At 34.4% G+C, this 22,477-nt stretch overlaps 2 protein-coding genes across 2 annotated transcripts; one reads left to right on the top strand and one right to left on the bottom strand.

Moving 5' to 3' along the window:
• Positions 1 to 307: 307 nt before the first annotated feature.
• LOC107426444 (general transcription and DNA repair factor IIH helicase subunit XPD) lies at positions 308 to 5,620 on the top strand. Its single transcript, XM_016036635.4, has 12 exons — positions 308 to 1,095; positions 1,196 to 1,476; positions 1,817 to 1,899; positions 1,981 to 2,384; positions 2,877 to 3,070; positions 3,271 to 3,451; positions 3,567 to 3,691; positions 3,900 to 3,989; positions 4,139 to 4,217; positions 4,332 to 4,408; positions 4,742 to 4,850; positions 5,187 to 5,620. The coding sequence occupies exons 1-12, from the start codon at positions 562 to 564 to the stop codon at positions 5,304 to 5,306; spliced, it is 2,277 nt and encodes a 758-aa protein (XP_015892121.3). The 5' UTR covers positions 308 to 561; the 3' UTR covers positions 5,307 to 5,620.
• A 148-nt stretch (positions 5,621 to 5,768) lies between these two features.
• On the bottom strand, positions 5,769 to 11,696 carry LOC107426439 (transcription factor BHLH42). The gene is made up of 8 exons (XM_016036628.4): positions 10,841 to 11,696; positions 10,501 to 10,755; positions 9,064 to 9,160; positions 8,526 to 8,540; positions 8,366 to 8,422; positions 7,665 to 8,247; positions 6,192 to 7,108; positions 5,769 to 6,103 (listed from the first exon to the last, which is right to left on the bottom strand). Exons 1-8 carry the CDS (start codon positions 10,942 to 10,944, stop codon positions 6,014 to 6,016), a joined length of 2,118 nt encoding a protein of 705 aa, XP_015892114.1. The 5' UTR covers positions 10,945 to 11,696; the 3' UTR covers positions 5,769 to 6,013.
• Between the last annotated feature and the right edge of the window lie 10,781 nt (positions 11,697 to 22,477).

Raw genomic sequence — 22,477 nt, 5'->3', positions numbered from 1 at the left:
GAATTTTCACGAAACGGTAATGCCTACACGTATCAAATTTAATGTTATTACATAAGGTTAACTTATCCTAAAATTTTGGTAGAAAAATTTTGTAGGTGTAGAATTATACTTCACCAAAAAACAGATTGTCTCAGAAACGGTTGCTGGGTCCATTAATGGGTTAATGGATAGTGGATAAAGACAGAAATGGGACAAAAAAGGCCTCAAAAGTGTGGGCTGATTAAACACTTCCCATTAATGGTCCCAAAAGAAGGATCCAGGCCCATTAGATCATTAAGAATACAAAGTCACAGCACACCTGCTGACAATACAAAGTCACTGCTCAAAACTAAACCTAGACTCTCTCCAACCCATGAACGAAAATGAACCAAGTTTTTACATTAAAATGGCAGATGCAGAAGTAGCAGCATACTGTAGAGAGTAGAGTTGGGAAAAAAAACGGGGGAGCGAGAGACCCCAACCGGTTTTCATTCTCAAATAACAGTCTGCTTCCCCTCCTGCTTCAAAGCAATCACAACAGAATTGAAGCAAATCCCGAAAAACCCCCACCCAAAGAAAACGATGAAGTTCCAAATTGAGGATGTGACGGTGTATTTCCCGTACGATCACATATATCCGGAGCAGTATGCGTACATGGTGGAGCTGAAGAGAGCCCTGGACGCCAAAGGCCATTGCCTCCTGGAAATGCCCACCGGCACTGGTAAGACCATTGCCCTTCTCTCCCTTATCACCAGCTACACTCTCTCCAAACCCAACAGCCCTCTCAAGCTCATCTATTGCACCCGAACCGTCCACGAGATGGAGAAGACCCTCGCTGAGCTCAAGCTCCTCCATGAGTATCAGCTCCAGCATCTGGGTCCCCAAGCCCGGATCCTAGCTCTCGGCCTATCCTCCCGCAAGAATCTATGCGTCAATCCGCTTGTACTCGCTGCTGAGAATCGCGATTCTGTTGACGCTGCCTGTAGGAAGTTGACGGCTAGCTGGGTACGGGCCATGGCTGCCGAGAATCCTGAAGTTCCCACCTGTGAGTTCTTTGAACAGTACGAGAGGGCCGGCTCCGGCGCCGTCTTGCCACCTGGGGTTTATACATTGCAGGTACTCACTCAATTTTTTTTTTTTATGGAAGCTTGAAACTTGGATAGGGTATGGGATTTGGTTGTTTTTGAATCATATGTGGATTATGTTGGACAATTAGGATTTGAGAGCATTTGGGATTGAGAAAGGATGGTGTCCATACTTCTTGGCTCGCCATATGGTGCAGTTTGCAAATGTGGTGGTGTATAGTTACCAGTATCTGCTCGATCCTAAAGTGGCCGGGATTATTTCCAAGGAAATGCAGAAGGAGTCTGTTGTGGTGTTTGACGAGGCTCACAACATTGACAATGTGTGTATTGAAGCACTTAGCGTTAGTGTCAGGAGGCAGACACTTGAAGGGGCCAGGAGGAATCTCAATAAGATGCGTCAGGAGATTGACAGGTAAGTGCAGAATTTAAATTTCTTATCGTTGAGGATGGTGTATTCTCTTGAATTATTGTTATTGTAATTAATTTTTTAAATGGTTTTTGAATGATTTGTGTCCAATTTATAATTTATCTCTTTATATACTCTTTCATAGAAGCTCAAATCTACAAACTGAATTTAGCATTTTCTATCTTCAACACATTCTGAATCATAAACTTATTCGTCTATTAGTATTTTATCGTGATATAATTGTAAAGGCTTTATTTATTCAAATTAGGTTATTATAGTTTTCAGGAACCCATAAGCGAAAATCTTTGACTTCAAATTTATCTCATTTACTTGACATGGTAGGTAGGTTCAAGGCCACTGATGCTGGTAGATTGCGTGCAGAATACAACCGGCTGGTTGAGAGCTTGGCACAAAGAGGAAACCTTCCTAGTATGTTGACTATTTATTTGCTAAATTTCTTTTTGCACCTTTGTAAGTTCTCATGAGCTATGGTTTCTTTTCCTGGTGCAGTTGGAGACGCTTGGCTTGCAAATCCTGCTCTGCCTGATGATATTCTGAGGGAGGCTGTGCCTGGAAATATTCGCAAAGCTGAGCATTTTTTGCATGTTTTGCGTAGACTTGTCCAATATTTGGAAGGGCGTCTAGAGACAGAGAATGTTGAGAAAGAAAGCCCTGTTGGTTTTGTTGCCTCTATTATTACACATGCTGGAATTGACCAAAAAGCCCTAAAGTTTTGTTATGATCGCCTACACTCACTCATGTTGACACTGGAGATTACGGATACAGATGAATTCTTACACATTCAAACAATATGCGATTTTGCAACGCTTGTGGGGACATATGCTCGTGGTTTTTCTATTATAATTGAACCCTTTGATGAGAGAATGCCCCATATTCCTGACCCTGTTCTGCAGGTATTTTTATTTTTTTATTTTTTGTTCTGGGATTCTATTTTTCCTTTTGGGATTACTTGTCCTAGACATATTATCTTTCAACAAACATACAGTTTTATGGCACGTGGAAAGTGTGTAGTTGTACTCATATGTGGTTATCTGAAAGTCATACAATATGTTATCTGAAACATAATATACACACATTCCAACTCTCCTCTCCCTCTCCTCTCTCTTCCTCACTTTTTTGGAAGCACTTTACGTAGAGTTTAATGTAAGGACATAAATGATTTGATGTTTCTAATTTGTATATCTTTCATCTTTTGCTGCTGTGGTATTAACTTCTAAGCATTTGTTAATAAGGTCTATCCCATCTATCCTTTCCCTTCTAGGCATGATATAATTGTTTGGATTTAGAAGTGGATGGTAAACAAAGATTTTAGTAATATATTCTACTCCGTTTTTCATGGCTGCTGCATTTATTTACTATGTTTCTTTTCATATTTAACATTCCAGCTTAGTTGTCATGATGCTTCTCTTGCAATAAAGCCTGTATTTGAGCGATTTCAGTCGGTAGTGATTACATCTGGAACTCTTAGCCCGATTGATCTCTACCCCCGTCTTCTCAATTTCAATCCAGTTGTCAGTCGAAGTTTTACAATGTCCTTGACAAGAGATTGCATATGTCCTATGGTTCTCACTCGTGGAAGGTATAAGATTAAACATACATCCTTTTATTCTTACTAGACTTGGTTTAATTTACAATCAAAACATTTTTTCACTTCTTGGTGTGTCATTAGTGTTAACCATCAGAGTCTTTCTTATTAGTTCTTTTTCTAGAAATGAAAGCCATTGTACTATTTGTCATTGTAATCTGTACTGTATACTGAATATTAGATATGTTTATCAGTGATCAACTTCCAGTGAGTACCAAATTTGATATGCGAAGCGACCTTGGTGTGGTAAGGAATTATGGAAGACTCTTGCTGGAGATGGTATCTGTTGTTCCAGATGGGGTTGTTTGTTTTTTTGTTAGCTACTCTTATATGGATGGAATAGTCAATAGTTGGAATGAAACAGGAATTCTAAAGGTGATTGCAGCAAACATGTCTCCTTGTTATATGTTTCAGTTTGGTTTTTAAATTTATTTTTATATTTTTAGGTTTTCTTTTCCCAATTTTATGCGTAATTCTCCCATTGCCATAGGATATAATGCAGCATAAGCTTGTCTTCATTGAGACCCAAGATGTGGTGGAAACTACTTTGGCTCTTGACAACTATCGCAAAGCTTGTGATTGTGGTAGAGGTGCTGTCTTCTTTTCTGTTGCCAGGTATCCCAGTCACCTTGAAAATATTCGAACTTTAGAATTCAAATCTACATATAGTATATAAAGAGTCCCTGGATCCAAAGTTCCTAATGTATTATATCGATTGGTTAATATTCTTTGATCATTCGATTAACCATCATCAAATTACTGAGAGGGTATTGTTCATCTGATCTGGCTTTACCATGATATAAATATATCTGCACTTTTACAGAGGAAAAGTAGCTGAAGGAATAGACTTTGATCGGCATTATGGACGACTTGTAATCATGTTCGGGGTTCCTTTCCAGTACACACTGAGCAAGTTAGTTCCGTTGTATTACATTTTGGCAGTCTGTCAATACCAGACTTCAAAAACCATTAATTTTTCTTCGGACTCTATCTATGATCTTTGCTTAACAAAAAGAAAATATGCCATCTGTGGCTTGATATATAGATAATATTGTTTTTCAGAATTTTGCTTGCTCGGTTGGAATACTTACGGGATACCTTCCAGATAAAAGAAGGGGATTTTTTAACTTTTGATGCTTTGGTATGAATCTACTATCTTCTTTCATCTAAACAAGTTTTTATTTTGGATGTTTGGTCTTGAGGTTAATATGTTCTTTATAATTATGTGAATATTAATGGGATTTTACTGGATCAGAGACAAGCTGCGCAATGTGTTGGTCGAGTAATCCGGTCAAAGGCTGACTATGGTATGATGATTTTTGCTGACAAAAGGTTAGTGTAATTGTGTGCTTGTACTCCTTTTTGCAATTGTTATGTTCACTGATGAACGTATCAAAGTTTGCACTTTGGAAATTTATCTAGACCAGACTCTTGATAACTGCTTCCATATGCTGTGCTAGAAATTTCAACTGAATCACCGTCTATCTTGTAGAATTCAGTACATCAGCCTATTGAGCAATTAAACACTGCAATTATTTAGAAAGGGCTTTTAAAGCTACCTAGAAGTTGGGAAAAATTTACATGGCAATGATCACAAATTTACATTAGGAAAAGCTTACATGTAACATCGCGTTATTTGACTTTAATCCCTTTTTCCCTCTCCAGGTATAGCCGTCATGACAAACGCTCTAAATTGCCTGGATGGATACTGTCACATTTACGAGATGCACACCTGAATTTGAGTACAGACATGGCACTACATATTGCACGGGAGGTTGTTCTTTGTTGCTTTAGAGTGTCTACTTTTATCTTATCTTTTACCTAAATAAATATACAAGTCAAGTGAAGGTTGGATTCCTTGCATTTGGCTGTTTTCTGTGTCTATATGGCAAAGTTTGTGTGGCGTTTCTTAATCTGATGGTTTACCTGAGAGTCAACTTTTTATTTATTATCATTGTTCCTTTCCAGTTTCTGTAGTGCCAGGCTTCATCGCCCAAATAGTAAAATATTGGAAGATCTATCTTGTTTTGAAACCATATTCAGTTCATGGAATCGCATTTGAATAAGTTTAACATTGTAATGTAACATCATGTTTTCCGTGTCACTACAGTTTCTAAGAAAAATGGCTCAACCATATGACAAGGCAGGTGGCAATGGTCGGAGAACGCTGTTATCCCAGGAGGACTTAGAGAAATTGGGTGATCGAATCATTGATGAAATGTTGCATTAAGAATTTGCTGCCTACAAGCAAATTTCCAATGAAAATGCAGTGGGTGATCTGTTGGTTCAATTTTTCGGTTCCTGCAGGCTGTACCTAGACAGAGAAACTAATTTCAAAATATAGATCTTCTTTTGAATGTGATGCACCGGCATCATGACTTGTAAGAAAATGATACTCCCATTGGTGAAAAATGGAGAAGTTTAATGACTTGATAGATTTTTTGCAACTTCACACTACTTTTTGTACAAATTCTGCAAAATTTTTGTCCCAGAATTTTCATAACAGTTTATAGTGATATAAATATCGATCCATTTTTTTTGTTATTTCGATTTTAAAGATGGTCAATGGATTGTGTAATCAAATTTCTTATGCGAGTTTTGTTTATTATATTGACATTCTGCTTTAATTCGATTAGATGGTATGCTCTAATTGTGTTAGAGGTGGCAATAAAATTGCTGACAAAAATCTATAAATATGGAAGAAAGTGTATGGGCTTTTGTTATAATATTTCAGCTCATAACTTGTTGCATTTCGTTCAAACTTTAATACAGGAACATGTTATTGACATTTATTTTGTCAGAACCACAATCAGAGAGATAAAACTACAATTTGTACGCGAGTTAGTTGCTTAATTAGTCATATATTGGATTGATTCCCCTAAACTCAGAAAAAAAAAAATATATATATATATATATAAATATTCTTATTCCGTAATCCTATAACGTGTCAGTATGGGGTATTATTTGATTTATTGCTCTCTTCACCTCCACAATGCTCGTTTTCTTCCCATTCAAATTCTCCTTCACCTGAAATATTTAAAACCAAAAAATATAAATATAAAATAAAAATCATGCCCATTGATAATAATAAGAATAAAAATGGAAGAGTTTCTACCTTGGCCCTTAGTTCAGCTACGAAGGTGCCGTTATTCAAGGAGGACTGGACTGTAGTGGTCTCAATCCGTAGGTCCCGAAGCAATTGCATCACATCCAGTAATAACCCTTCTCTATACTGACACTGCAGCTCCAACAAACCCTCGCACTCTATGATCGACACCTGTACCGACGTCGCCGTCGATGTCGGCGATAATGGCGGAGGCGGCGACTCCACCGTCTTCGGCTTCGCACCGCCGCCACTCCCCTCTACGATTCTCAACTTCCTTTTATCCGACGGGGGCGGTGGGCCGACCCGGGCCCGATCCACAGCGGTGACCCCGCTCCTCTGTTGGTCTTTCAAACTACCACTGCTGCTCGTCCTCTGTATCTCACTGGATCTCGACCGTTGGTGATCGATCTCCATCTGCCGGTTATGCGCCTCGAGATCCTGAATCTTCTTCCTGAGTTGCTTCAAGTACTCGATCGTGTCCCCTAAAATGGAGGCCTTGTCCATTTTGGTGACGAAGGGAACTAAGGACCTGAGCATGATGAACCTCTCGTTCAGCTTCTCGCGACGGCGTCGTTCGGCCAAGACATGGTTGGCGCTGAGCTCGTCTTGCGGAGTGCCTTTGCGGAAGCGAGAGGCGGCGTCGGCGTCCCTCGATTTCGGCGAGTTCTCGTCGCGGTACTTGGTGTGGAGGAACGGCACGCTGAACAGTATGTATTTCAGAAGCCACTGGGAAGTGACCTCCGTAGGAGCATCGTGGTGGTCTGAACGGAACGTCCACTTGGCAAATGCCGATTGGGTGGAGCAGGTGACGTAATTGATGGACGGCAACGATGAGTCCCCCCACCTGCTGGGCTGGTTCTGGAGGATATTGGATACGGTTTGCGAGTAGTGAGTGTCCTGTGTGAATTCGTCAAGTAGAGGGGCTCCTACATAATTAAATGGAAAATATTAACGTAAGAGGACTGGAGTGGAGAGGATTGTATTGCAATAAATAAAAATAAAATTTTTTTTTAGGAAGGGAGAGGATTTCTAGAAAGAAATAAAAGAACAGTCAAAAGTGGGGACCCACGTATACACATTAACATCCGAGATCTAGAGAGAGAGGTTCATAACTCACGTGTCACATTCAGTGGGAGTACTTTTATTCTTACTATTTGCCCAACCAAAAGAGAACCCACAAAAATTCAGTGTTATCGATGATCGAATTAGTGTGCATGGTCTGCATGAGTCTGAGACCCCCGTAGAATATGGTTCTGTGCGGGTGTGATGATCACCATCATTCAGCGGGCAGTGACTTAAATGAATTTAATACGTTCATGTGGTGGTCCCCACATTTCTTAAAAAAAAGAAAAGAATGAAACCTAGCCTATTATATTTTATTATTTTATTATATCGGCGAACAAAAAGATTTTCTAAGATTTAATATACTGTTCTTCTTTTGGTCAGTAATATAGTATGTATTTTTGAAAGGCAATTTAGTACCAGAAGAAGGCGGTGGTTGAAGCCCACTTTCCAATGTGTCCGTTACCATCGGCCACCGCCGTGTCGACTCGGCTCGATAGGAGTCAGCTCGCCGCTGGTGATCCTCTGGGTGGTTCCCCGACTGGCTCACGGCCAGCAAGTGAAAATCTGAGTCCAAATTATTGGATGCGTCGTCAGGCGAACCCAACCGGATATCCTCCGACATTTCCAGCTGCATTAACTCGCTGGGCTCGGCCGCTGCAGCTGAGTCAGAAACCGGAAGGTTCTGGGCCGACACTGTCAGAGCATTATCACGTCCTGTCTCTGCCTCGGAGTCCGAGTCTGCTTCGACCTCGTCTTCCTCCTCTTCTTCTCCTAACTCCTCGTCTTCGTCTTCTAGGTTTCTGTTTTCAGGAGGGTCGGATGCGGTGTAAATGGCGGGGAGAGGAGGAGACTGGAAAAGAGGGTGGTCGGAGGAGGTGGCGGGATTGGAAGTGGAGTGCTCGGAGAGTGCTGGTTTGGGTGGGGGAGGAGGAGGGTGTTGGTGTTGATGGTCCACGAAGAAGGTCTTGACGTGTTGAATGAACCCAAGATCCTCTTGAACCTAAACAAATATTAATACCAATATTAGCGTACGGAATTCTCTCTCTCTCTCTTCTCTCTCACATTCATTATTATTACATACATTGCTTCTGTTAAAACAAAGAGATTTTTGGATGTACCTTTTCTGTCGTACCAAATTCAACGACGCCGTCTAGTAACGGAACGCACACCACTGTCTGCCAATATTATAAATAAATAAATAAATAAATACATATATATATATATATATATATATTATTATTATTATGGCATTTAAAATGGTGCAAGATATAGACGTACCTGAATACGAGCACTCTGAAGGTTGTTTTTCAACGTCGAGGAATCCCACATGTCAAGAAAAATATAATTCAAAGGCGGTGGTTAGAATATCCATGTGATTAACTTTTCTTGCAAAAAAGTTGCAAGATTCCGTGTAACAAAAAGAGATGGAAACAGCTATGCTTAGATCTAGCGCATATTGGATTAGCTAATTAAGTACCATTCTAAGTCATATCTGTATCGTTTCAAAAAATTTAAAAAAAAAAAGAGGAAAAAAAAAAAAGAAAAAAAAAAAAAAACAATTGTCAAGAAAAAAAGCAGATAGATATGTTAGCTTAGCTGAGCTGGATTCTGAACTCTCATTATAAACTAATGTGAAACAGTTAAAATATGCATCTGAAACTTCCTTTTGTCCATATATATCTATCTACTCGGAAAAACACGTATATATGAAGTTCATTACTGGTTATAATCTTTTTTTTATTTTTATTTCTACTTTATTTCATAGATTGCATATTTGTTAAAATTTGAAACTAGACAACAGTAGCATTATGGTTACCTTGGCTAGAATGGCTCTAGAAAAGATTTTACTATCAACCTCGTTTGCACCCGTAAGCCATACATGCTGCCTCCTTGTATATGCTTTTCCCGGCAACCTGTAGATACATTCACATAAAGATGTATGTTTTACTTAATTGGATTTCGAGATATACATGTATATAAATAGATTTTGAAATATATTGAAGATGATGATGTTGCGATGGAAAAAGCCTACTCAGTCGTGTATATATATATATATATATATGCATGTATAATTATAATTGATAATGTGTTCGCACTATATACAGGGGTTTTAAAAGTATTTACTGCTTTTCTAATCAATCTATATATGTAATCTCTCTCGCTAGCCTAGGAAAAGTGTTAAAATGTGCATACGATATCGAATAGAAACTAATTAAAACCCATATATACATATATATGTTTAGCTTTACGAGGAGCAATTTATAGCTGAATTAATATGTTAAGGGATGAGATTGTGACAGAAAGTAGAAGAGATTTGAAAATTTTAAAACAATTTGTACAAAAGCAGCTTTTTCTAGATAGCTATCTGTGTTACAATAGCGAACACCCATTTGGTCGTTCGTTTTCCCAGAAAAGTAGCTTCCATAGCAGATGGCAAATTTAGTTTTGGCAGAATTGATTTCCAACATTATTAATAATTTGACCTTCTTCACCAAGTCATTTTGGCAGTTCCTGGAATATATTCGCCAAACAATCTCTAAAGTTGTTCTCAAAGTCAAAAGACAAATCCACCTAACCAAACACACCTTTACACCTTTTCCATTTACTTTCTCATCAACAAGAATCCTAGAAAAGAAAATATATATAAATAAATAACAACCCGAGAAAGTTACAAACACATTAATAAATTTTCACTTGATAATTCTAATATGTAATCAGAAGAAATAAGCGTAGTAATCAGTCATCTAGCTTCAAATATATAGACAAGCTTAGAACATAAACAAATTAAAAATGTGTGATAAGACCAAAACTTTTCTATATACTTATAATTTTCTCACATCAAGCGTTTACACGGAGGCAACTGCCCCCTATTTCATCGTTTCTTATTGAACGACTGAGAAGAGAGGCGTTGTACATTATTAACTATTTTACTTTTTTTAGGAAGAAAATTTAATTGTGCTCACAATATCATAAATGTTTATAGTGATATTTAACTGAATTAGAGTGAGAGAAAGAGTCTTCTCTGCCTATGTGACAAAGTGTATAAAAGCGTTCATTCACAATCAATTTTTTTTTTTTTCCAATTTTCTTTATTTTCTTTAATTACTTGCAGATTGTTCCAGTAAACTTAACCTTAAGAAGGGACTCTCATTGAAGTTGGGGAACATAAAAAGATATCCATATGGTCATCTTTGTTGACCGAAAAAAGAAAGCTAATTGATCAGTATAGCAGGAGTACAAGAGTACCACTTACCCAATTCCCGGAGGAAATGAAAATGAGACGCACATCAAATAGAACCACTCCGACTCAGTTAAGTCCTCTGGTGACAAAGATGCGCAAGGCCGCCTTGCCGGTTGGTTTGTCTCTCCGGCAGACAGCGAGTCGTAAAGCTCTCTGAGCTGCTGACTCCTCTGAAGGGAAGCTTCCTCAGCAGTAACTTCCATAGGTTGTACTGTCTTTCTTGTCTTGATTGCTCCATTGTAATACCCATCTGCCCAAACTAAAATCCTGAAAATGACATAATTACTAAAGTGAGCACTGAAATTTTATTAATTCTAAGGAAAGATTAAATAAAATATTGATATTTAATTACCCTTGTTGTGGACAGAATTGCCAGAAGAGACTGTAAGTCCATTGAACAGATTGCACCGCCGCTTGTAACATGCTTTGGAGATGACTACTCGGCGGTGCATCCATTGTTCGCAAACTCAGATCGAACAATCACTACCAAACCTTCTCTATTTCTTCAATGCTACTGGCTAACTCTTTTTTTTTTTTTTTCTATTTTTTTTCTATAGAATTTTCGTTACAAAAAAAAAATGGAAAAATAAAATTAATATGGGTTTGAAAGTAAAGTAAATAAGAGAGAAAGGAGGATATGATTATCATTCAAGTTAATAATCAAAACCTTTAAAATCCCAACTGAAAAGTGGAGATGAAGAGAAGGTAAAAGATAAAAGGACCTGCAGGTATGTGTTTGAGAGAGTGAGAGAGAGAGAGAGAGAGAAATAGAGAAGGTAAAAAATAAAAAATAAAAATAAATAAATGAAAAGAAAAAGAAAAAGAAAAGGTAGATGACTTTGAGGAAGATACGTGAAGCTGCCCAAGAAATGCCAACTTGATGAGATGTAAGGTGACGATCCTAGGAAATATTGAAGGGTGGTTAGCTAATCAGCTTTGGGTATAATTCCAGACATGGAGAGAGAAAACAAAGAGAAAGAAACAAAGAGAATATATATTTAGGGTTTTATGAGAGAGAAGATAGAGAGAAAGGGTAACACAAGTGTATATCTATCGAGAAGGCGTTTTTTGACCGGTCGGTCTACCAGACAGTTTTTGCAGTGTCGTGCTCAGATGGTTGTGCTCAGATTTGTTAGTTGTGTTTCCCAGTGAGCTCGTGGATTGAATTGGAATTTTGGGAACAACGCACCCAAAGAGAAATAGAAAACGGGATTAGGTGGCGAAGACTGGGCGTTGGAACTTTTGGATGATTTACAAAACCAATTTTGATTGGTCAAGCCCGCCCCTACTCCTCCAACCCAAGGCCTACCAATAATTCTACATCCACATCCACTCGTCAAAAATAAAAAAAAATAAATTTAAGCTCTTTTTTTCTTTTGTTTTTTTGCCTTCTCTCTCTCTCTCTCTCTCTCTACCAAGAAAACATGTCGCACGAGCTTGTTGTGCCTCTTGCCGCAACTTAGTCTTGTATTTTTCGTTTCCTTTGTTTCTTTTCACTTCTCATATACCTTTGCAATACCCATATTTCGATACTCTACTCTATTCTTCCAGTATATATCTAGAAAACCATGTCAACCAAAAATTAGATTTTTACATGCTTTGTATTTTTTAAAAATTGTTAGTTCATCTAAAAGAATAATAATAATAATAATAATAATAATAATAATTGCAAAAGAATTTTGTTCTGTTTTTCTTTCACGTTCATCAATGCATGTGTGTGTTTGTGTGGGGGTAATACTAGTAATTTTGAATTAAGCAACGGTTGACACATTGCCATTGTTGCTCTCAATGTGGTTGTGGGTTTCACAAAAACTAAAACTGGAAAGAAAAAAAAATTACTAAATTAAGGTAATTGAATTGATTATATCAATAAATAAATAAAAAATAAGTTCTATAGAAAATTTTAAAAGAAGAGATGAGATGTCAATCATTCTCTTTTTCTATGTTTGTGCAAACAAAATTAATCTCGAGGCCAATAATTTTTACATTTTTGTGCAATTAATTAACATTATTTAGTGGATTCAAACAAATAATACTGATTCATCAAAACATAAATAAGTGGTGTACTGGCACTGAAGTGCCAGTGTGGGCCTTACTACTTGGAGACTTTCAGATGAAGGCCCATAAAAGAGCATTTATAAAAGTAGCTTATGGAATAATTTTGCTCTAGATACAAAGGCCTAGTGGCTTTTTAGGCATTCTAGACTCTCTTCTAGATCTAGATTTCGAGCTCAAAAAGTAGATTATGGAAAAGTATACCCTAAATTAATATCAACCAGCCTCACCCACTGCCTCTTATCAAAAAACAATAAGAAGAAAAATAATAATAAAATATAAAACCTAATCCAACAGCGAATTCAAGCAACAAAACCTGCAATTTCGTGGCTGCTCTTTAATAAGCCCTTCAACTAATAATTTTAAGCATGTATTTGTAAGTTTAGTTTAATGATAAAACCATTTAAATATATATTTTTTCTAATTTTGTATATGATTAGATTTGGATGAAATTTTCTGGTTTTCTTTAATTTAAAATATATTATACTCCTGTCCAACAAACCAAACTTTTAATCATTAACATGCACATCGACAAACAAAAATTATACTCGAGTAATTTAGTTCTTAGATTTATTTATTTATTTAAGTTTAGAAATTAAAGTGTGTGTGTATATATATATATGTGTGTGTGTGTGCGTGTGAAATCCAATACAAAAAAGAAAATAGAAAAAAAGAAAATAAAACATAAATATTGTTTTATTTATTGACAAGATAAGAAAAAGTTTGATTGACAAGAAAACTAATTAAATTTTTTTTTTTTAATTTTAAACTTTCTATTAGTTAAATGAGAAATTGAGTTGATGTGAAATAAATTATAAATTAAGAACTAATACAATTTGATTATATCCGATATATCTAATACTAATAGATTATATATAAAGTGATTAAGTATACTTTCAATAATATGGGCGTTCATGTATTTTATGTCAAAATTATATATATATATATATATATATATATTTTTTTTTTCACTGTGGTGGATATCTATATGAATGTATGCCATTAGAATGAACGTAGCTAGCTTGCAATTATTTTGAGTTGATGGAGTACCGCCCAAGGTTTTGTCAGAAATTTAACCAGAGACAGGTTTTAACTGAGCTCTATCTACTAAGTACATAAATATATTCATAATTTAGAACCATACTTCGTTTCATCATTTAAGATGTTGATGTGAGCACTCTGTTTCCCAAACAAGGTTAACCAAAATAAATCTACAGGTGAAGCGCATCTTCTTCAATATCGTGGCTATGTTATATCCTCTGTCTCGAGCATGAATGCTAATATTTTAAATAATTCCACATGGAGTCTCAATAGAAAATTCCATATCTAGTATATTTTATTTTACAAAATTATGAATATCAAAAATCATGTCACCATTTTAGTAGTTAAAAAAAAAAAAAGAAAAAGAAAAAAGAATTGGGCTTATAAAAAACTTCAGACTTAATTTCTAAAATTCACAAATGAATTTAGTATTCTCATATGATTATTAGTACTCTCAAGTCCCATTTATAACCTGATTTATTAGTACTTTCTTCCAAAAAAATGAGTTTTGAAAATGCCATTTGTTAGTTAGCTGTCAACATATATATAGGGCATTCTTTTTTCTAAATGGGGATGAAGAATTCGAATTTGGATTAACCATTCTCCAACTAAGCAGTTCAGTTATGAATTAATATTTTTTCTTTTGATAAAATAAGTGAATATACATACATACATATATATATATATATATATATATAATTAGATAAGGCATTTATTTGTTACAGAAATTATATATGTACTAAATGTCACGCGGAGCAAAATAGTCCTTGTAATCTAACAACTAACACCTACCAAACAACCAGCAGTGGTAATAAATAAACAGAGTTATAATAGCCCCCCAAAATTGATACGAGTGCGATTATTCAGTCTTTAATAAACGGGGAAGAATCTCTTTTGTGAATCCAATAGAAAGATCCTCTCTTAAGAAATGGAGAAACTTAATTGCAAAATCCATTTCATCCTCTCTCTCTCTCTCTCTCTATATATATATATATATATTTATATGAGTATAGTTATGTCTGTTCATTTATTGTAGAAAATAAAAATTTCACTAAAAAATTGAAAAAAAAAAAAGAAAGCTAATTCATAGCATTTAAAAAAATATATTTCATATGCGTCCAAATTTGACAGTTGGAGAAGAAAAGAGATGCAAAGATGAAAATGATTTTAATTGGAATATATGGAAGAAAAAATTTCCAAAACCTCCGGAAGAAAAAATAATTACTCACAGAGAGGTGGGGTCAATATGTGGAACCCACACATGGGTCCCATCTTTAATTAGAATTGTAAGTATCCTCGTATTTATGGTAAACCACAGTTTCTTAGGTGGTGGATGGCTTTCCCAGTCTTCCTAACATTCTCACCCGCCATTCTCAGTCTCATCTAACTTTTGCACACGAATTTTCTGACCACCTTCCACCCACATGAGTAAACAAAAAAAAAAAAAAACAAAAGAGTTGATTTGGGCCTTTCTTCAACTCCCACAAACGTATAGATGGAGAGTTGGGCTTTCAACTGCTCACTGAGTTTAGGCCCAATATACTGAATGGCCATACAGGCCCAAACTCTATGTTTCAAGCCCTTTTTTAGTTAATTAATTAATTTTTCTCTATGAGCAAAATTTGGCTGTAAAGCAATGGTATATGAACGGTTGAAATGACAAAAAAGGACAGTTACGGAGCAATATTATATTCCATTTATTTTCGATTTTGGGCAGCTGCAGAAAAATGCATGATGTAGTGGACTCCCCACTTATCATCTGTCCTCTAATTACCACTATGTTTTTTAAAACACATATTTTGTTTTATCTTTTATCACATGACGTATTCTCTCACAAACTCAGCTTCTCTTTGGGGGTGCCATTGGCAATAAGAATAAGCTTTCTATTTCATTTCAACCATCGTAAATAAATATCCTGGAGGCAGTCAGATATATATTAATAATAATAATCAGTGATATTGCTTAATTTATACCTGATTAATGTGGAATCTTTTAGGCCTCTTTTTTCTTTTTTTTGGGTCCGAAACCACGATTAACGGAGCATGTTCGGCTTAACAGTATATCAAGATAATATGCAGTACTTTTACCAAAAATATATGAGATATGATACTACTGGATCTTTTCGGAGTTTGACTATAAGTAAATGCAGAATTTACTTTATATCCCTTTGTTTAAGAACATCATGGTGATGGTATATCTGTATATAAATCCTTAGTCTCACTTTTATTAAACAAAAGTTCATTTATGATGACCACTCTATCAATATATCAGATTATTTTTTTAATGAGATAATTCAAAAATTATTAAACATAAATATAAGTTTAATAAAATAAAATAAACCAGAACCTCGTTCTGTATATCCAAATAACTATAGAATGTACTTTACTTAATTAAACTAAAGTGCACTTTTGATAACTATTGTATTATATCAAAAATTAAAATTTAATATTTAAAAAATAGTTAAATATAAGTTTATGGATTTAATAATATATTAAAAAATTTTTTAGCAAAAATAAATTTTGTCGGAATCCAATAATTAATAAATATAATTTTAAATTTCAACCGTTGATGTAATTCAAGAGATAAAATAAAAAGATCATCTTATATTAAATTTGGTATAACTAATTTTATTTAACCTTAATTATAATCCTAATATTTTCCAATAGTAAAAGTTAAAAAATTCCATACTATTAGATGGTTCTTTCCTCCGCTATAATTATTTAGTTTTTGAATTCCTTTGTTATTAGGATATATAACATCTTAATTTTTTTGACCATAGAGCAAAAACTTCCAGAATGTATGCACACTTTACTTAGTACTACTTCTTATACCTACCCATCATATAGAATTTATTTTTTTTTAATTTTTAATTTTTTTTTTCTGTGAGTCACCCATTATAAGTTGAAATGCTTATCTTGTTTAATTTGAGTCAGCCCACGATCCAACCAATTTTAATAAAGTCAACTATGTGTATAAACTTTAGAAATGCCTTGCTAGTTGCATTCCAATGAAACCAATTTTTATTGGAGTCCTTCAGTTTTTATTCTTTTCATCAATTTTTTTTTATATTATAAAAATAAAAAATAAAAAAAACATTTTCTAAGAATCTTATAAGGGAAATGACCCATCAAATACAAATATATAGGATATGATCCCAATGCTCAAAGCTTTTTCTTAAGCAAGAAGAAAATTTATGGAGATAAAAGCCGTGGATTCCTCGATAAAGTAAAAAACAAAATGAAAGAAAATGTGCGGATCACAAAATTAGAGGTTGAGTTATAACAACCCAATACTAGAACCTATTGAATTTATGAATATACCAACAGAAGAGCTTATTAGCATATCCCACGTGTAATGCAAAACTTTAGGAAAATGTTTGTGGAGGTCATGGGAACATGTCAGTTCAAAGCGAAAGCATAAATAAGTAAAAAATAATTTAAAAAAATGTGAGTTGGTCATATCAAATGATGAAATTTTGGTGACACTTGAGGTCCAAATACCTTAAGGATCTGAACACACCACCAAGCATAGTGCCAGTTTTTCGGGTTGCAACTCACCATGCCTCAGTCTTCGCAACTAATATTTCAACTTTTTTAGGCTCATTTTCAAAAACTAAGAAGTCGACATATGGGGATTGATGCTTTCTAGTTCGGCTAACTAAGTTAATTGTAATGTATTGATAAAAAAAAATAAAAACGAAAAAGAAATTCAAAAAAAAAAAACTAGTTTTTTTTGGTTATTTATAACAATTTTATTATTTTATTATTTTCAATGTATAAATTTTAATCTGTCAATTGAATCAATCTTATTTAATAACATCAATAGATATAAATATTAAAAAAAAAAAAAACTTATATGTATATAAATGAATAAAATAAATATTTCAAAAAAAGCAACAAACAATTTTCATGAGTTGGTATAAATTAAGTATATGTGCTGCTGATTGCGTTTTGTTTGGTTAAAAAACCTATGCCATGTCATTGTTACTTATAAATAGATGGCATGTGTACAGTAAAGTGCCTTTTTTTCTTTTTTTTTGGGGCAAACATTAACTTGCTTATTGATAATAATCTGACATATAAGTTTTATCACTGATAGTTTGGCAACGCTATTGTAAGAGGTTTCAAACATCATTATTATGCGACATATCTATGCGTTTTGTTTGGCTAAAAAACTATGCTATGTCATTGTTACCACTAGGAGGGATATGCAAGAAGAAAAAAAGAAAAACAATTGCCAAATCAATTACCCTTACATGTTGATTACTTATAAACAGATGGCATGTGTACAGTAAAGTGCCTTTTTTTTTTTTTGGGGGGGGGGGGGGGGGGGGGGGGGCTAACAGTAACGTGCTTATTGATAATAATCTAAGTTTTATCACTGATAGTTTGACAATGCTATTGTAAGGGGTTTCAAACATCATCATTATTATGTGACATATCTTCATTAACATTTTATCTTTCCTTGTTCATCTTGATTTATATGCATATTTTAGTCAATTTTTAACCTAATCGAGATGGATCAGCTTCCATATCTGTCTCGAGCTTTCCCTTAGAATCCACTCCACTAAGACCAAGATGACCATAATGCTCCAAATATCTTGTGCTCCATTTCTAATTAATGCACTTGGGGGGTGAGGGCCCTTTTTCCCTCAGCTTACTATCTACACAGTAATCTGAATATTCCTATAAATTAAATATTTGTATCTCAAATATTTAGTGTTATAGCCGTCAAATTAAATGCTAGCAAGATTAAAACAAAATGGAGCGCATACATATATTATAATCATATTGTTTGCGAGGGTTAATGATGGATCTCTATTAAGTTGGGATATTGTTTTTGTCGTTTTTTATGTATGGACCAATCAAGTATGTTCAGATTATTGTTAATATCTTGTTTCATATAGATTTTACTTCCACTTTTTTATATGAAGAAGTCGTTCTGTTTTGGTTTTGGTTTTGATTTTGAAATTTTTTCAGAAAATTATATGAATATTATTTGAGAGCTGCAATCAATTATTATTATTATTATTTATTTATATATATATTTTTATAACGATGGAGGCTAAAATAGAAGGTAGATACTATTTTACTTGGTGAATAGAAGATATAGATATTATTGAATGGAGACTTACTCCGGAACCGCCGGGGGAGGTGATCGGGTGGGTGACGATGCATCAACTAAGAAGGGAGTGATTGGACGCCAATGAATCCAATCAAACATCCAAAAACTAGAGAAAAGGACAGCTCTTTAGTCTTGGGTAGGGCCCCTTAAAGTCAGCCAAGTGTACGGATGCTCTTTTTTCCGTGCCACGGATTATTATTATCTCCTTGGGTCCCACTCTTGGGCTCCACTCCAGGTGTCGTCCCACTTTTTTTTTTTCTAAGAGTTTGTATTAGATGCTTATATACTGCTTACGTCATGCATTCTCCTCAATAGTCCTCAATAGTCAATATGTGGCTGCATATTCTACCTCCACGTTCTCATGTAAATTTCCCCAACTCAATTCCAGTATTCTTTAATTCTTTCATTTAAAAAAAAAATAAATAAATTCTACTATTCTTTTTGCCACCAAACCTCAAAACAAAAGTTACTAATTAGTGGATATCCAAGAAGAGTGCAAGGGTTTTTCTATTTTCCTTTTTTAGTTTATATTATATTAAATCATATGGAACTTTACTTAGAAGTTTCATCAACATTTTTATAATGGGCAAAGCGTGTTTTTTAAAAATTAAAGGAATTAAATTAACAAGGTCTTTTTTTTTATTTGTTAATTTATTACTTTGTTGTGATTTGGGGATAAAAAAAAAAAAAAAAAGGCCTTAGAAAGGGTATAAACAGCCTCGATCAAGTAAATTGAAATAGAACTTATATATCACAATGCATGAGTATTTTCATATATGTTAAACCAAAAGAAAAAAAAGAAAGTATTTTCATATATGTGTGGTCTGTGTGGGAAATGATAAGATTTGACATACAATTTGAAACATATTGAATTGTGTTGCTGAAAAAAATTCATATAAAAAGCTTGATCAAACTCATTAGTCAAAAGGCTTGAACTAATTATAAGGATTGTATATGCTCTTATCTTGTTTGAGAAATTCAATGTGCACAACATTAATTAACTAGGTAGGGAGGATGTAAATATCTCGGAGACTACATTAAAAACATGTTGATATATTGATACATATACTTTTCCATTCTAGCAATGATTAAAAATACTTAAAGCCTGAGGACAAGAAATGTAAATTCGCAAAACTCATGAAATTCCCTATTAAACTATAAGCAGTCGTTGGATTGAAGTTGACAATGATCAGTAAAAGAGATTGAAAAGAGCTTTAAAGATATGCATATATGTAGTTGTGGGTGGGTATGTTGAACCGTGTTTTGTTATTTATCGGCCAAAAAACACACTCAAACGAGACTTGAAAGAAAAGGCCAAGCTGCCTCAAAAAATTAATGTGAATGCACCTATTTCCTTAGCAACTTCTGAGAGAAAAAGACTCTTAAGACTTTTAAGCAAGCAAATCAAAGATTTTGTACCTAGACCGGTTTTTGTCATTTTCTCTTGGAGAGTACACTATATCAGAGTCTAATATTTCTAAAGTGCACAAGCCAAAAGAGCATATCCACTTAATAAAAAATAATTAAACTTTAAATCACTATCATCCCAAAAATTAATAGAATATTATTATTCTGGTGGATCTAATGGATCGATGGGGCTTTAATTACTGGCGTGTATTTATATGAAGTGTATTTTAGTTTGGAACCACATGCATTTTCTTTCTGAGAGAATAAAATAAGCTGATCTTTTTCAGCCACCACCACCATCAAAACGCGTGGAGTTTTTTAATCTTTGATGTCAGAAAGGAAGGTACAATGTTCGTACAGAAGAAAAGAAAGCAGTACTTGTTTTATTATTTTTATATAAAAATCAATTACCAATATGCATTCCACGTGCCTCGAGAGCAGCCTAAGCTTTTTGTTACTGTCGGCCTCATAAAAGAACTAAAGACCCACCAATTGCCATATGCCAAAAGCTCAGGCGTACGAGGCCTAGCTACAATCGTGTGGGATGATCAGATCGTTATTGAGGTTCCCATTGGTTGCTGTAAAAAATATTAATTCAAATCTTTTATATTTTCATATATGCATATGTAAGTGAGAGATTTGTTGCCAGTTGTTGGTAGAGACGAAGTTGTAGTCATGGAGAAAAATACATATATACATAAAATTTTGTAATAAAACGCGCCTATTCTCCTTTACAGTGTGCACTTTACATTAAATAACATATTAATAAAGGCTTCCTACTTTCATATTGCCAGATAATAAACGTCTCATACTATAATTGAAAATAGAAACATTTTATAGCAAATTTTTATATACAAATATGGTTCTGTTGGAATGGCAATGATCACTTGTGCCAATTTATCCCAATATATATTAATTTATAATTATTATTATTAATATAATTTTTTTTTTTTTTGGGATAAACATACGGCATTAGTTAACTGATAGATGCATTTAACAAAGTCCCTTTAAATAACTTTCTTACGCATTAAATTTGGTTTAAATGATGGTTTAGGGCAAATATATTTATATCCACTAAAACTAAATGTGACAGCGAAAGTGCATGCGTGACCAAAATTTTCAAGGATTTATCACAACTAATTAAAGTTGGTCGACTGCATTCTATTTAACTAAAATTAGGTTCTTTTCTTTATTTAATTTTCAATATTATGCAATATTTAATTTTTCCCTCAATTAATTGGCCAATAGTTTGATTGGAGGTTCAAACACCAATTGCAGCCAAATGATGTCTTCTCAAAATTTCACCCTTGTAATTTTATCACGAAGATTCTATTCACTTGTACTTTTAGGAGGTACCGCTTTTTTGGAAAATGCTTGCACCATATTATTTATAATATATATCTTGAATATAATGCTTCTTCATGGAGCATTTCTGCTCTGGCAGTGCAGCCCCAATATATAAAATGCTTGTTAGTTAATCAAGATAATGTATATTATGGCCTTTCAGCAACCACATTGAACGAATATCCATCTGCGAAATTTTCCATTAATAACCATCTACGACAAGATATAAAAATATATATGCTTTTTTTTTTTCTATTTTTTTTTCTATGTATATATCAGAAATTCATATATTAAAATCATCCAAGAAGTAGAAGAGACAACAGAAAGTGGCATAATGCGACATGTCCACTATGAGTAGGAGGTGGTGGATGCCATTTTCTACTTAATCATCACTAGCCTTACTAGTTAATTTTCAACCTCTTTATCTTCTTATATTCCACTTAAACTCTTTTCCTTTGACTCATTTCGTAGCTTCTATATATACTTCCAAGTAAAGTTTTTTTGTTTTTAGTTTCCAGTATATGGAGGATTAATAATTAAAATAATGCGTATCACATACTTACATATCTAAAATCTACCGACATGCATATGCAAACATACATACATACATACATACATACATACACAAACACATACATAAAACAGATCAGTGATTGTATTAATTGTACGTACATAGACGCATAAAAATTTATCTAGAAAGAGGTAGGAATTAAGGTATATGGTCAGAAAGGAATAATAATCAAGTGTTGAACCGTCCATGATATGACAATGCAACCATGCTTGTTACCACTAGGCATATATATCGTGAAAAGGCCCTGGTGAAGTTTTTGCTAAGTTGTGTCGGGGGTGTTATTGGTCTGGTCTATGCGCAGTGGGGAAGCTAATTGGCAGATACAGACCATTAGCTGCAGCGCTACTTGTTGTAAAGTACTAACAAATGGATATAGTACCCAGAAGACATATAGTACATCAGCCCGCAATGAAAAATAAGATCTATCTACGGTGAGAATTGCATAGA

This window comes from Ziziphus jujuba, chromosome 9 (assembly GCF_031755915.1).
Source record: "Ziziphus jujuba cultivar Dongzao chromosome 9, ASM3175591v1".
NCBI lineage: Eukaryota > Viridiplantae > Streptophyta > Magnoliopsida > Rosales > Rhamnaceae > Ziziphus > Ziziphus jujuba.
The sequence above is the reverse complement of the archived record's forward strand: the minus strand, read 5'-3'. Positions and strand labels throughout refer to the sequence as shown.

What these genes read in the sequence shown, in the direction of transcription:
- LOC107426444 (XM_016036635.4), top strand. Translation starts at nt 562, where the DNA reads ATGAAGTTCCAAATTGAGGATGTGACGGTGTATTTCCCGTACGATCAC. An exon ending in ATGGTTCTCACTCGTGGAAG is followed by an intron (nt 3,071 to 3,270) that starts GTATAAGATTAA and finishes TATGTTTATCAG; the next exon opens with TGATCAACTTCCAGTGAGTA. An exon ending in TTCCAGTACACACTGAGCAA is followed by an intron (nt 3,990 to 4,138) that starts GTTAGTTCCGTT and finishes ATTGTTTTTCAG; the next exon opens with AATTTTGCTTGCTCGGTTGG.
- LOC107426439 (XM_016036628.4), bottom strand. Translation starts at nt 10,944, where the DNA reads ATGGATGCACCGCCGAGTAGTCATCTCCAAAGCATGTTACAAGCGGCG. An exon ending in CAATTCTGTCCACAACAAGG is followed by an intron (nt 10,756 to 10,840) that starts GTAATTAAATAT and finishes TGTCATTTTCAG; the next exon opens with GATTTTAGTTTGGGCAGATG. An exon ending in TCATTTCCTCCGGGAATTGG is followed by an intron (nt 9,161 to 10,500) that starts GTAAGTGGTACT and finishes ATGTATCTACAG; the next exon opens with GTTGCCGGGAAAAGCATATA.